This window comes from Fringilla coelebs, assembly GCF_963513975.1.
Source record: "Fringilla coelebs genome assembly, chromosome: 6".
Classification (NCBI taxonomy): domain Eukaryota; kingdom Metazoa; phylum Chordata; class Aves; order Passeriformes; family Fringillidae; genus Fringilla; species Fringilla coelebs.
Window position 1 is genome coordinate 15,888,012 of NC_140034.1, and position 13,846 is coordinate 15,901,857.

At 43.0% G+C, this 13,846-nt stretch overlaps 1 protein-coding gene across 3 annotated transcripts in view; it reads left to right on the forward strand.

The window, feature by feature from the left end:
- BTBD7 (BTB domain containing 7) overlaps window positions 1-12,442 on the forward strand; it is a 50,993-nt gene extending 38,551 nt beyond the window's left edge. For all 3 annotated transcript variants that reach the window (XM_084207596.1, XM_084207598.1, XM_084207597.1), the window contains 4 exons: window positions 1,346-1,535; window positions 4,858-5,036; window positions 5,684-6,115; window positions 7,572-12,442. In XM_084207596.1, coding sequence (XP_084063722.1) covers window positions 1,346-1,535; window positions 4,858-5,036; window positions 5,684-6,115; window positions 7,572-8,387 — 1,617 coding nt within the window. In that variant the 3' untranslated portion in view covers window positions 8,388-12,442. The remainder of the gene's footprint in view (window positions 1-1,345; window positions 1,536-4,857; window positions 5,037-5,683; window positions 6,116-7,571) is intronic.
- Window positions 12,443-13,846: the final 1,404 nt, after the last annotated feature.

Sequence of the window (13,846 nt, forward strand, 5' to 3'; positions counted from 1 at the left end):
GCAAAATGGAATAAATATCCTGTGTCCAATTTGAATTTTGAATGAATTTGTTTCCCTCTTTGTTTCCCTCTCAAGCAGTTGCTTCCCTGTTTAATTTCTTGCATGAGCACTGTCAAGCTGAAGGTTTTGTAGCATCTCTGGTGGTGATGTTTGGTGGCAGGGTGGAGATGGTGCTGTGTGGGGCAGGAATGTGCTAGGTTCTGTTGGACAGAATGGGAGCCTTTTGTGTCACTGACCAATGCCACCACTTCAGGTAGCTCTGACTTGAGAGCTTGTGAGTCCCAGCAGTGCAGGCAACAACAGAACAAGAGGGTTAGGTGGAGCTGTGTACATCCACATCACCTACAGACTGTGACATCTGCTCTGGTGAATTTGGAGTTCTTGCCCTGTGCCTAGGAGAGAAAATATTTTTTAAAGATATAAGATGTTGTTGATATCCTCTGTGAAGGAAGGGAAGAAAAAAAACTGCTTTGCATTTTGGGCACAGCAGTTAGAGAGCACCAAGTGGCACTAAAATAGCAAAAGATGACTAGCTGGTTAAAATGTTCTCTTTGTATCTTGGATTGCTAAAACTAACAAAAATGTGATAAACGCTTTGACTCTTAGTTTTCAGGTATAAACTATGGGAGTGTTTTACTATTTATCCAAAGTAAAAAGTGCATTCTTAAAATCCCCATACCCCTGTCAGAATTCCTGCTTGTTAGTACTGGTTTCATATTATGCTGTTTATATTTTTAAATAATTTTAAGGCTTGTTAACCTTAGAGGAAGGACTCTCATAGTCTCTGGTAATTTTACTCCTCCTACAGATAGTTTAATTATTGTGAAATGAAAAAATTGTGAATGAGTGATTTTTTTTTTTTAACTCCCCTGCTAGTCTCTCATTTTTTGAAATAAGTTAATTTGATCTTAAGTAAGAATCTTCAAAGGGTAGGCCTAAATTCTTTTCTATTCTTTCGATGTCTGAGGAAAACATGTTTCATTTTCAGGCTAGTGCCTTCTGTTCAATGGCATAGAAAGTTGAGACTCATAGGCAGTAATTGTCGTAAGTCCAGAGAGTCTGGCCTCAAGAAGGTCAGTTCTAATCTGATAGGTTAAAGTAAGCAAAGCAGACTATTCTCAGACTATTCTCCTGCCTGCTTTTAGCTCAAACTCAGCTATGATCATGCCTGGAAACGGAATAGAAAATGCTGATAAAATGCTGATAAGAAGCCAGATGATGTTTGTGACCTGATAAAGTTACTCTGGTGTTACATGGCTGGCCTTGTGTGGCTGGGGCTGTGCTGGCAGCAGTGGCAGCGGGGTGTGTGCAGTGCCTTCAGCAGGCCCTGGTGCTGTCGTTGCAGTCGGTGCTGGATGAGATGATGGTGGAGCAGACGGACCTGGTGCGCCTGCGGATGGTGCGGATGTCCAACGTGCCCGACACGCTGTACATGGTGAACAACGCCGTGCCGCAGTGCTGCCACGTCATCACCCACCAGCAAGTCAGCACTAACCAGAGCAGTCCTCCCTCAGTTATAGCCAACGAGATCCCAGGTGAGCTCCTGATTGTGTCCTGTGCCGAGTGAGCTCCTGGGAGAGTGTGGGTGCTTGGGGCTGGGAGGGGTGAGTGTCAGTTCTTGAACTTCATCATTTCCTCGGAGAGTAGTTCTGCACCAGGAATAGTCCTTCTGCTTTGGTCTGTCCTAAAGACAGTAGCTGGCTTTGGATGGCAGAGTAACTAGTTGGACAACAAAACCCTTGGACTGGTTAAACACACTTGAGCCACTTGGTGCGTGGCTCTTTATTCTCAGAATTTTCTATAGGTTTCTCAGTTTTCTACAAACCAGTTGTCTAATATAGGTAAGATCTATGAGTCTGGGAAATTTCTTTCAGAAATCAAAAGCCAGAGAACATAACTTGTAAGGAAATCAGCTGAACTCAGTATGCCAGAAAAGTACTGGAAATGAGAATTCAAAACACATTTACTTCAATTTACCCAATCCACTTCAGCTTTGAAGCCAAACCAGCTTAATTCCTTGCGGAAGAATGTGTCAGAGTGCATTTTTATAGGCTCAAGTAAATATGGCCTCTCCTGACTTCAGGATGATTGGTGTGACATTCCCTATAGGCAAGCCAGGAAAATATATACTAAATATATTTTGTCATTTATGCATATGAACTTTTGGTGTCAGACTGGAAGAATTTATCTAGTGAGGTTCCTAAAGCATCTAGCTCTTCCTGCCTTTCACCTGTTCCATTAATACTCAGTGTTGTGCATAGAGAAAACACTGGCAAAGCTTGCAACTGATGACAAGTTGGGAGGGTCAGTGGATGTTTTGGAGGGCAGGATTAGATAGCTAAATGACCAAGATTAAATTTTAATTCAGCCAAGGAAAATGCTGTGCCTATGGCATTCCGTATTTTATAAGCTCTTTATATATCAATTTGGTCTCTCTTCAGTCAACTGTGTTGAAATGAAGTACATAAACTATTCTTAAGGTGCTGGACTCAGGACCAAAGTAATGGATTGAAATTGCTGCAAGAGATTTAATTTGAAGTGTTAGGAAGATTTGAAACACTGTTTAATTATAAGCTTTCTAGGAAAATTTGTAGAATGGTTTTGATCTGTTAGCTTCTTGTAGTCTAGGAAGAAACTTGATAAAGCTGAAAATGAGCTTCTGAGAACTTCTTTTTGAAAAATTTGATAAAAGTACCAATTGTTTGTTTAGAAATCTGGAGCCCTCAGCAAAACTGTGGCATCTCAGCAGTTCATTATGTTACTTGGACTTCCCTCCCTAGTAAAATGTAAATATACTTAGCATGAATTGAATATAAAGTATTTCATATAAGATAGGACTTTGATAACACTTTGCTCAATCCTAATTTCCAAAGAATTTGAGAAAGGCAGCAGGTTCTCAGAGGTTTTCAGTGTTTTGCCAAAGTTCTCATGTTCTTAAAAAAACCAGCTCTGTTGGCAAGCATGAGACATCTTGACCAATCTGAAACTCCCCTGTGTCTTGGTTCTGTACAATTTAATAGGTAGGAATTATTGCCAGTCCTTTGATTTGAACATAGATACGAGCTCTGAGCCTGGCCAGTAGTTGGAGCGCAGGAATTGTGTCCTGGCAACTGTCTGCTTTGCTTAGTCCTGTAATTAAGCAAAAGAATTGATTGGTTTGCCGGTGCTTTTTTTCTAGAATGGGCAGATGGGGCCCAGTTAATGTGAGGAGATTAAAGCCTGTCCCGACCTCTAACTTGTACAGGAATCCATCCTGAAGCATGGATGGAGCGCCGGGGGCAGAGCTGGGCAGCATCGCCTCCATGGCCCTTGGGCCGGGCTCAGAGCAGGGGGTGCTCCACAGCTCAGCTGCTCCCCTCTGTCCTGCCTTCTCCTTGGACCCTCTGCCTGAGCACTGTATGTGCACAAACCTGCTGGCAGTGTGTTTTAGTGCTCTTCCTGCAGCACTATTATAAAATTAGTTCAGCTGAAGCCTGCTCTAACTTGAGGCCAGGGTCTGCAAGTGGTTGGGTTTCTTTACGCATTTTCCAGTTTCAGTCTGAATTAGAAATCTTGCAACTGAGATAATTGTATTTTTTTATATACATAATATTTCTTCCATGTGTTTCACATGAATAATAGTAAAAAAAATGAAACAAGCTAGGTTTTGAGAAGACAGTATTTTTTAATGAAGACCTTCTATCATTTTTATGCCTACTAGTTTGGACATCTGCTTCAGACTTCTCTTTGATCCTCTTTTTTAAGTATTAGCAAAACACTGGCTGTAGCTAAATATCTGGTTGCTAAACCAGGTTTTTTCAGAAGAATTTAAATGTGTGGAGGGAAGAGCCTTGAAGACTGGTTAGAATGGGTTCCTTGCCTCCCCTCTCAGTACAGGAACCCCATTGCGGGGGGGATATTTTGCACTACATACACGTCTCCTTCATGTACCATGTAAACTTCAAGAAATTGGGACTAGTTGTAATTGTGTGGTGTTTCTCCTCTGTTATGCAAATCCTTTCACACTGTTCTTGGTGTATGATCTGTTTAATTTTTATGAGCTTTCATTACAGACATCTATTGGGTCATGGTAATACATAACACTTGGAAAGCTGGTAAAGGATCAGACACCAGGACTTACACACTCAGAGATCTGGATTTATCTTCTCTATTTATATGCACATTTTCCTTAGGACAGAAACACCACTGAGAAATATCATTCATCATCAAACAGTGTAAGAAGTGGCATGAGAAAGTTTTGCAACGAGATAAATACCCAAAATTATACATTACTTTCCTTTGGAATGGTTTTTTAAAAATTATTTCAATATGACTGCATAAAACAACATAATTTTAACAGGTTTTTGTTGGCTTACAGTTTGTGTAACTTTTGTAAAATGCCCTTTCTCTAGTTACATACTGGTGTTATGGTCTTTTGATTATAGAACTGCATTAGAAGTATGAAGTGTATGCCAAAAAAATCAATGAATTCTTGGCCTGTGCAACTCATGAGGGAACATTCAGTTGTTATTTAAGATATCCTGCCCCCACCTCAAATCATGGAATTCCTGCATTATGAGGGGTTTACAAAGAAAGCTGTATTTGGGGCTCATTCTAGCAGAAGCTAGAGAAGTGGTGTATGTTTTTGTCATTTGTGTTATGTGTGTTATCCCATGTGGCTTAATGATGCTCCATGGAACATGTGTTAAGTTGAACAGTTCTTGGCAGAATGCTTCTTAAAAAAAACAAAAGCCAAGGCAGCCTGATGTTAGATTTTTCCTTCAGAATAAATCTAACCATTGCAATCAAATTTACTGTCTCACAGTTGAGAAAAAGGCCTTTCTCTTATCCCCGCTGCATTCTCTACTATCCCGGCAGTTCCCAGTCTCCTGGTGGTGAAGGAGATGATCAGGCGGCTGCAGGAGCTGCGCCACACGGAGCAGGTGCAGCGAGCCTACGCTCTGAACTGCGGGGAAGGCGCCACCGTCAGCTACGAGATCCAGATCCGCGTGCTGCGGGAATTTGGCCTGTCTGATGCTGCTGCTGAGCTCCTGCAGGTATGAAGGATGGCTGTGTAAGAGCATGAAGGGACTAGGTTGTGTGCTCTGCAGCAGGAGTACTTCTGTGTATACACACAAGTGCTTTGAAATGCCTGCGTGACTGTCCAGGTGCACACACCAGTTGCATCTGATGTATGTGATTTTATAAAGCTCTAAGTGCAATGTATAATTAGTTTTCTTAAGAGTCATTGCCATTCAGGAGACTCTTATTGACACAAATTTTGGGGACAAATTAAAACTGCTTAAGAGAGAGTGGATGAGAGCAGTACAACCATAACTTGAAACCTAGATTATTATTTATTCTGAAAACAGAGAGGAGAAAAAGTGGTAGCTTTTGCTGTAGGTCTGCACAGTACATGTCAGGACTGGGAAACTGAAAATCCGTCTTCTCTTTATGCACTGGTACTAAAGCAAATGCATTTGTTGGTCAACTTACAGTGAATCTGATGCTTCTTGCCTTATTTTAGAAAAGCCCCAATCAGTTTTACATGGTAGCTGTAGTCACCTTGAGTGTTGGTGAGCTTGTATGTAGCACAGCCAGGCAGTTACAGTATTAGCATGTTTCTGAGAGGGTTAGTTGGGGAGATTTTTCTAGATGGCTTCCTCCTTTGTCTTGTAACATGCTGGGGCTTTTACCTTTGCAGAATCCTCACAAATTCTTTCCTGATGAGCGATTTGGGGATGAAAGCCCGCTGCTGACAGTGAGACAGTCTGGACGATGTCGCGTCAACAGCACTCCCACTGCAGAAACCATGTTTACAGAACTGGACTCTTTCGTGGCCTTCCATCCACCATTGCCCCCTCCTCCACCTCCATACCACCCACCAGCAACTCCTATTCACAACCAGTTCAAAGTGGGCTGGAAACAAAGGGTGCCAAGTCAACATCCCTCCCGTTCCTTTTCGTACCCGTGTAACCACTCGCTGTTCCACTCCTCGCGGGCCGCCCCCAAGGCCGCCCCTCCCGTTTTCCTGCCCGGCGCCAAGGCGGCGCCTCCCGACTGCACCAACACCGCGGCTCTGGGGCGCCAAACCGTGGCGGCGGCAGCGGCAGTGATGGCAGCTGAGAAACAAGTAGTAAGTGTTGGGATTTCTCCTCTCTTGCCTATTTCTGGCCACTCAAAGTACCTCATCGAAGGAACTAGAGAGAAAGTTTATGATGAACTAACTTGTCTTTGCTAAATAAATTCTTTGTTGGTTAGGAAGTTTTTCTACCTAACTGTCTGTCAGCATTGTCTATCCTAAAGGCAAGCCTTAATCCCTAGGAGAATGAACATTCCAGGGCAGGAGCATTATTGGAGGGGCAAATGGCACTCAGGAATCTTCTGAAATCATAGAATCGCAGAATATCCTGAGTTGGACGGGACCCACAGGGTCTGTTTCAGTGTCCAACCACCCTCTGCGTGAAGAACCTTTCAGTCCTGTCAGTGGTCACAAGTGAGATCAGGGTCTGCCTCTCCTCTTCCCCTTACAGGAAGTTGTAACTGCAGTGGGGTCTCCCCTCAGTCTCCTCTAGGCTGAACAGACAGTGACCTCAGCCACCCCTTGTGTGGCAAATGTAGTTTGCTCTACACTAAAACAAAGCATAAGCCAGCTTCAGTAGTGGACTGCACACTGTAATTCACAGGTAGAAGTAGTGGGGATATTTTGGCTATTTACAGGTAAGTAGTCTGAAGTAAACAGGTTGCCTTTATACATGTGTGAAAAGTATGAAAGCTTTACAGCTGAGAAGTATTTGAAAAGGAACTGGCAAGCAGAAATTGGTAATTGCTAATACAAAGAACTTTGTTACAGCATTTAAAAGCTGTCATTATAGTTGCTGAAGTACAATATGATGCAATTTGTGAGTTATTTAATCAATGATTACTAAAGTTACTTTCATGAAAAATTATAAATGTAAGTAGAAATTCTGACTCTTCTGTCTGGAAGGCTGTAATATGAGCAGTTCTGCACTGAGGCAAGCATGGGATAGGTGAGGAGAATGCTGTGCAGCAGCTTCCACGTACTCTGTGGCTCTAGTGAGTCCTATAACTGATGCTCCCCCAAGCTCTGAGGCTGTCCTGCACACACTTGTCTGCAGTTTACTAACTTTAAAATGGGGAATGCAAGCTGAAGGGTTGTGTCTGTAGTGATGACACGTGTGTGTTGCAGCTTCCCTGCACTGGAACTGTGACAAACTATTTGTTAGGCTCTGCACCAAGTACCTTGTTTGGGTTGATGATTGTAAATGGCTTAGAGCAGGCCTGGCTTTAAGAAGTTCAGCAGTACATTGTCCTTTACTGCATGTTCAAGGCAAGATGCATTTAAGAGGAGCTGTAATTGTGACACACAGCTTCGTGCAGGAAAGAAGCCGGAAGGTGAAGGTTGGTGGATAGATGTGTTCTTTAAACAGTGCAGGAAACTTTCAGGCTGAAGTTGGCAAGACTAAAGTAGATTAAGGAAATGCTGTTTTGAGTTACAAAAAGTATCCTAAATACAGTTTGTGTTTAGCTCTACTCTTTGTTCCCATGGACGAATTTCTTTTCTTTTCCAGTGTACTCAGCCCCTGCTCAATGAGCTGATGCCAGACATCGCAATGGGTGTGTCAGCAATGTCTTTGAAGGACAGAAGATTACCGGAGCTCACGGTGGACACGGAGCTGAGTCAGGCGGTTACAGAGGTAGGGCCTGGCCCACCCCAGCACATTTCATGCATTCAGAACAGACACATGCCTACTTCTCGGAAAAAACATGCAATAGAGCAAAAAATAGATGCTCGAGAAAACCCGCAGGAATATCCTGACTTCTATGACTTCTCTAATGCTGCATGCAGACCCTCTACTCCAGCACCCAACAGGCACAGTCCTTCACCTTCACAAGGCATTTATTTTGGCCCAGATTTGTACAGCCACAATAAGGCATCACCAAGTGGCTTAAAATCAGCCTATCTACCTTCCCAGATATCTCCTAAAAAGCAAGAGGATTCTAGGAGGGAGTACCTGCTCTCACAAGATGGGCATCAACACAGGCAGAAGAATGAGCCAATACACCTCGATGTCTTAGAACAGCCTCCCCAGCGGCTGGACTTGGCGCTGGCTACCCAGGAGAGTGCTGGGAATGGCCCTGTCCACGTCAGGGGAAGAACAAAAATGGAAACGGATTTAACCTATGGGCTAACCTCCAACAGACCTTCACTCTCTGCATACAACTCTGATGTGCCAGAAGAGAGACCCAGTAGGAGACTGGCAGATGATGAGCCATTGGAACATGGAGCACAGAGAAATGCAGATTTGGAAAGGGAAGATGGAGTAAGCAGAGGAAGGAGGTCTCCAAACAAACCAGACTTCCTGTACAAAAAATCTGCCCTATGAAAGCAACCTCCACTATTTCTCTGTGCCTAAGAGTTGTAAACATCCCATTCCTTGCAACTTTTGGCCTGACTTCTGTCAGAGAAATTCTTTCATGCCAGCAGAAAAATTCAGCTTTGCTCACTTGTTTTGTACATACGTTGCTTTGTTAGAGACAGCATGTTATCAGTTTGGTTTTAATGCTGCTTCTGGGTTTATTTTGTCGCATTTTTTTTTGGAGCAGATTTAATTAAGCCTTTTAAAAAAACAAACTGGTACCTTTTTTCTACAACCTGGTAGCCTTTTGCACCTGTACATCTATTTTAGTGTATTAGTTTTGTACTAATATGTTAAACTTTAATGTCACATTTAAAGGACTGTATTTTCATACTTTTGCATTTACCCTTTCACATGCTGATTCTCTATGTGCATTGGGTTGCACATTATGAAATGTATTTTCTTATGAGATAATAACAGTGCGTTTATTTTTTAATTATAGGAATTCCAAAGAACAGCACATCAAAAAAACTACATTTTTAGTTGGATTTTTTTTTGTTTGTTTAGATTGAAATCTTCCTGATTTTTACGACTATGGCAAGAATCCAGTCTAATATTTTGTTTGAAAAGTTCTGGCAGCTGGCCTTATCTTTATATACATAGCAAACCCACTTCAAGAATTATATTTGGGGTTTTAAAAATCTGGAGGGATATTTAGGAATCCAAATTCCTGTGAAATTCACTGGAATATGACAGTATGAGTGTGTTTACTTTTGTTTCGGCTGTGACCATGGAGGAGTCCATGATCACCTGAAAGCAAGAAGCACTTACTAGACAGACTAGAATTGCTGATTTGCCCATTTAGAAATAAATCTAGAAATACTGTAGAAAATACAGTAATTACTTGTTCTTCCAGCTGCTCAAGCAAAGACCAGGTGAGCGGATTCCTGCAGACTTGTGGAGTGTCAGGAAGACGAGGCACGGAACCTTCACTGTGCCTGAACACGTGGGAGGGTTTCCCTCCTGGGGTGACAGCCCATGGCCTTGCTTTCTCCTGCCTGTGCTTACTAAAGGGCTTCACTCTCAGTGTCAGTGTTCCTTCCCTGGCCTCATGGGGTGCTGGCCCCACAGGTGCAGCTGTTCTGTGAGCAGAATCCAAGTGAAGAGTCGCTGCTTCAGCATCACCACACTTTGGCGCTCTCAAATTACACCTCCATTGCCTGATTTGCTTTTTGAAAGCACAGAAATGAGATTCCCCTGTTAACAGGGTGTGAGGAGGGAAGGACGCTGATCTGGGCTGGCTCCTGCCACTGGGGCAGGCTTCAGCAGAGCACCAGGGGAAGGGTTACAATTATGAATTACATCCTTAATACTCATGGTGCAGTTCTAACAATAAATTCATTGCATTCATTGATTCCTGATGCCACTGCAGAGTAGTGATTGCTGGTTGGGAGGTTAAATGCAGTTTCTGTGATGAGTTTCTCTATAGCAGAAAACTATAGTCCCAGGTGTGACCTAAGGACTGCTTTAAGGTTAGGTTTCCTGCAGCTCAAAGTGCTTAGTACTGTTTAACAGAAATCTTGCTGCAACTTTACTTTTGGTTTTAGTTGATGGCAAATTCTTACCTAATGTGTTTCATTAAAGTATGGAGGGCCTAGTAACAACACAGTGTTCCTGAAATATATTGAATACTGCGTTTCCAAACTACCAAATAGCTTCTAGATGAATTAAGATATGGGTCTTTGAACCAATAAACTCTGTGTCTCCTGCAGACACGTCTATAGGCCTGCTTCTGTGGTGGTTCTGCAGATGCTCCTTTTGAGATGCAGCCATGGAAAGCATGGTGTAGGGCTGGAGCAGAAACTTGCCTAAACTCTGCAGGTGATGTGTCTTGTGGGTGAGGGGAGTTTTTTTTTCCTCTGTCAGCTTTTTTTAATCTCTTTTTTTTTTGCCCACAGACAAGGCACTGGGTGGTCCTGGCTTCATCACCCATCTGTGGGATTTCCATGGGACTGTGGTGTAGAACACTGTTAAATGCAAGGAGGTGTCAGTGGAGGGAAGGTGCTGCTGCAGGTTCAGGGGCTGAGGCTCGTTAGGTTTCTCCTGAAGAGTTGAGCACAGTGCTGTCTGACTGCTCTAACCACACACAAAGGTCTCATCCTCACCAGCATGAGACCAGCTCAGTAGAACCAGTACCTTTCAGCACACACCCTGAAACTCCCTGGACTTGCATCATGTATGTGTTGGCAGCTTAACTACTAAAAAATTACAGCTGCCCTCAGAAAACTTACTATTCTCAATATTTTTGCCTAAAACTGATGGATGTACTTCAGGAAAACTACTTTGATTATCATAGTTTGATGTGGCACTGTGTACTTGGGCAGAGGTGGGTCTGAGATCTACAGATAGAATTTAAAGCTTGAGATTTGGGGGGGGAGGGGTGTGGCTGATGAAGATGAGAAGTTCTGAGGTTTGAGGGAAATCATGAAATGCTTTGGCTTTGGATTTAGCTGGTGAGAAATGCCTCTGGGGAGGGCGTGTCTGCATTTTAGAATACAAAATTGTTTCTGAAGTCTCAGGAACTGTGCAGTATAAAAAAAGGATGAATAAAGTGTGTAAAAGTAGATGCAGAATGAAAGACAAGTCCTTCTGAGGCCACAAAGACAATCAGGCCATATAGACAATCTGTTTTCACTTGCATATTTTGAATTGGGAAGAAGATGGCAGCTAATGGCAGCTGGTTTGAAGTGGAAAAGAAGGATTTCTTGAATTACTGGAACTTTATTTTTGTACTCCAGAGCAGGATTTCCTACTTGGGATGTGTAGAGGGGTGAGACCATTTTTCATGGCAGCATTATTCAGAAGCCAGTGTTCATCCTACATCTCACTTGCACACCACACATACCTGTGCTACCTGCTACTCCTTGTTATCTGTCTACTGAAACTTTGGTGCAGAAGCTCCTTGTTTACATGAAGCACTTTCTGATTAGGCTGGAAATTGACATCTTTTCCTTCTATAAATTAGATGGAAATGACAGATTATTGACTATTTTGCTTGAGGATAGTTATAAACGTTTTTTTGAATGAGGGAGACTCATGTTCTTTGTTCTGTTAAAGAGAGAGCTCAGACTTGCATTTAGTGAGCAACATGCAAAAAGGTCTTATTCCTCTTTCCCCAAACCCAACTCCTCTTTTCCTTAATATATGGATGAATAACTTAATTCCTAAAACACATTCTTCCTTTGAAATGTTTTGTTGTTCCACAAAATTACTGTAGTTGTGTATTAGTAACTGCTGTGTTGATTGGCAGTTTCATGTTGTATTTTCCTGTTCGTAAGGATTTTCACTTAAAAAAATTAAGGCTGTGGCCACCTGTACTTGTAAGCCTTGGGTTTTGGTCCCAGAATGTCCCAAATGTACGTCTTTAGGGGTTTCTTTGGTTTGGGTTTGGGAAAGGGGTAGGGGCAAGGGGGGTTAGGTGTTTTGTATGGGTTTTTGGTTTGGTTGGTTTGGTTGTTTTTCTGGTTGTTTTTGTTTTTTGGGGTTTTTTTTTTTGAAAGAACACTAATGCTGTTTGAGGCACTGTTCTTCTAATAATTCTATGCTTCTATGGTAGAGGTGGTGCTGAGCCCTGCTGGATGCAGGGAACAGCTTCGAGGGAAACTTGTAAAACCACATTTGGGGTTTCTGTAATTACCTGTACTGCCAGAAGGCAGCCCTGCCCTCGGCAGTGTTAAGAATTTGTTTCTTGTCCTTGTGTTGTTACTGGTATAAAGTCAAGTGCCTTCAATGCTAAAGGCTCAGAAAACTTTCTTAAACTGACTTCATGTCCTATGCAAGTGTTTTTTCTACAACCTGCATAACCAGTACTTTGTAAAACTTGTTTACGCTTCAATTGTACATAGTGTTTTTTTAAAAAAAATAGTATTTTTATTTAGGTACCTCCAAACTTGAATTCTAGTCTTGTGTGATGCATTGTAAAACAATACATTTCTCTTTTGAGTACCATTACAGTTGTAAAAAGGTTTTCACTGGTTCTATTTTTCTACTGTTGCTGAGAAGCATGTAACACTGACTTTATCCTACGTATAGTTGGCATTTCAAATAAATGGCTTGTATAGAATGTGGTTGTGTGGCTGCTTCCCCTGAGCTGCTGCTGCCTGGCTGCACCCAGCAACCTGCCCTGCTCCCTCCAGGCTGCAATGTCCAGAGCTGGGGGAAAGGAGCCCCTCCAAGTGAAAAGGCTTTTGGGAAAAAAGGAGCACGATAATGCTGTGAACACCAAAGGTGTTGTAGCAACCAGTGTAAAAGAGGAATTTGAAATGAGTCACTCTGATCAGGCAGTTAATACAAGTGAAAAGCATTTCAGTGAAGTAGTTCTGTGAGTTCTGGCTGGAGCCTAACTGTCTGAGGCCATGCCTTGTGAAAGGCAGTGGGGCTGCTCAGAGCTGGGGCTTGGGCTGCAGCCCTGGGTGCGAGGAAGCGGGTATTCATTTTCTCATCAGAGCAGCTGGACAGATGTTCAGTACCCAGCATTCCCAGGCTGCAGTTTCCCTGCCAACTGTTCCAGCTGACACTTCATTACATCTGTGTCTCAGAAACAAGTGCCTCACTGCTTCAGAGCAGTGACTAAAGTTCCTGTCATCTGGCCTGGTCCCACTCTGATGTACAAGAGCAAAATACTGTGGGTTACATCCTGACACGGAGCACAGGTGGCTTAGGAGAGGGAGAACTGTGTGGTCCCACATGTTAATTACTGACACCTTCACTCCCACACCCAGGAAAATGAGTTCTAGGAACTTCCTAAATTAGACAATTTAACATTTTTTTCTTACAGGCTGTCGCTTTGGGACAGTGCTTCTAAGCCTGCCAGCCTCAGAGGAGAGGAGGATGCCTGATGTCTCTGCTTAGGGGAGGCTTTTTGCATTGGAAAGGGAGACTTGGAGTTGAGTCCCTTCAGGTGGACCCTGCTTCAGTACAGGCTGATGCCAGGAATGGACAGTGCTCACGGTCAGTTCTGACCCTGTGCTCTGCAACTGGAGCCACAGGAATTCTACATTTGAACTCACTCCTTCAATCACTGCTGTATTTTCTCAAGCACAGCAAGGCTGGCACTGGGCCATAAAGCACTTCTGTGATCACTGGGGCTTTTTACTCTTTTTTATTTCCTGTGGAAATAAACACAATTGCCTTTGGGTACCCTCTGTCCCACTCCTTTAATGAATTACAGAAACTGCAACACAGAGGAAACATGACCCTGTCTGCTCTAAACTCTACTTGCCAGCATGCTGCCATCCCTTGTTTGACACCTGAGTCAGGTAGAAACAAAGGTCTAGAAATGCTGGGTTTGATTAGTCCCCATTATATACCTTGGTGGCTTGGCTAACATCATCACTGGGCTCCCTCTGTCTGCCTGGTTCGAGGATGGAAACAACAGTACAGCAGCACTGGGAGAAAACAAGACAGTACACAGTGAACAGTTATTT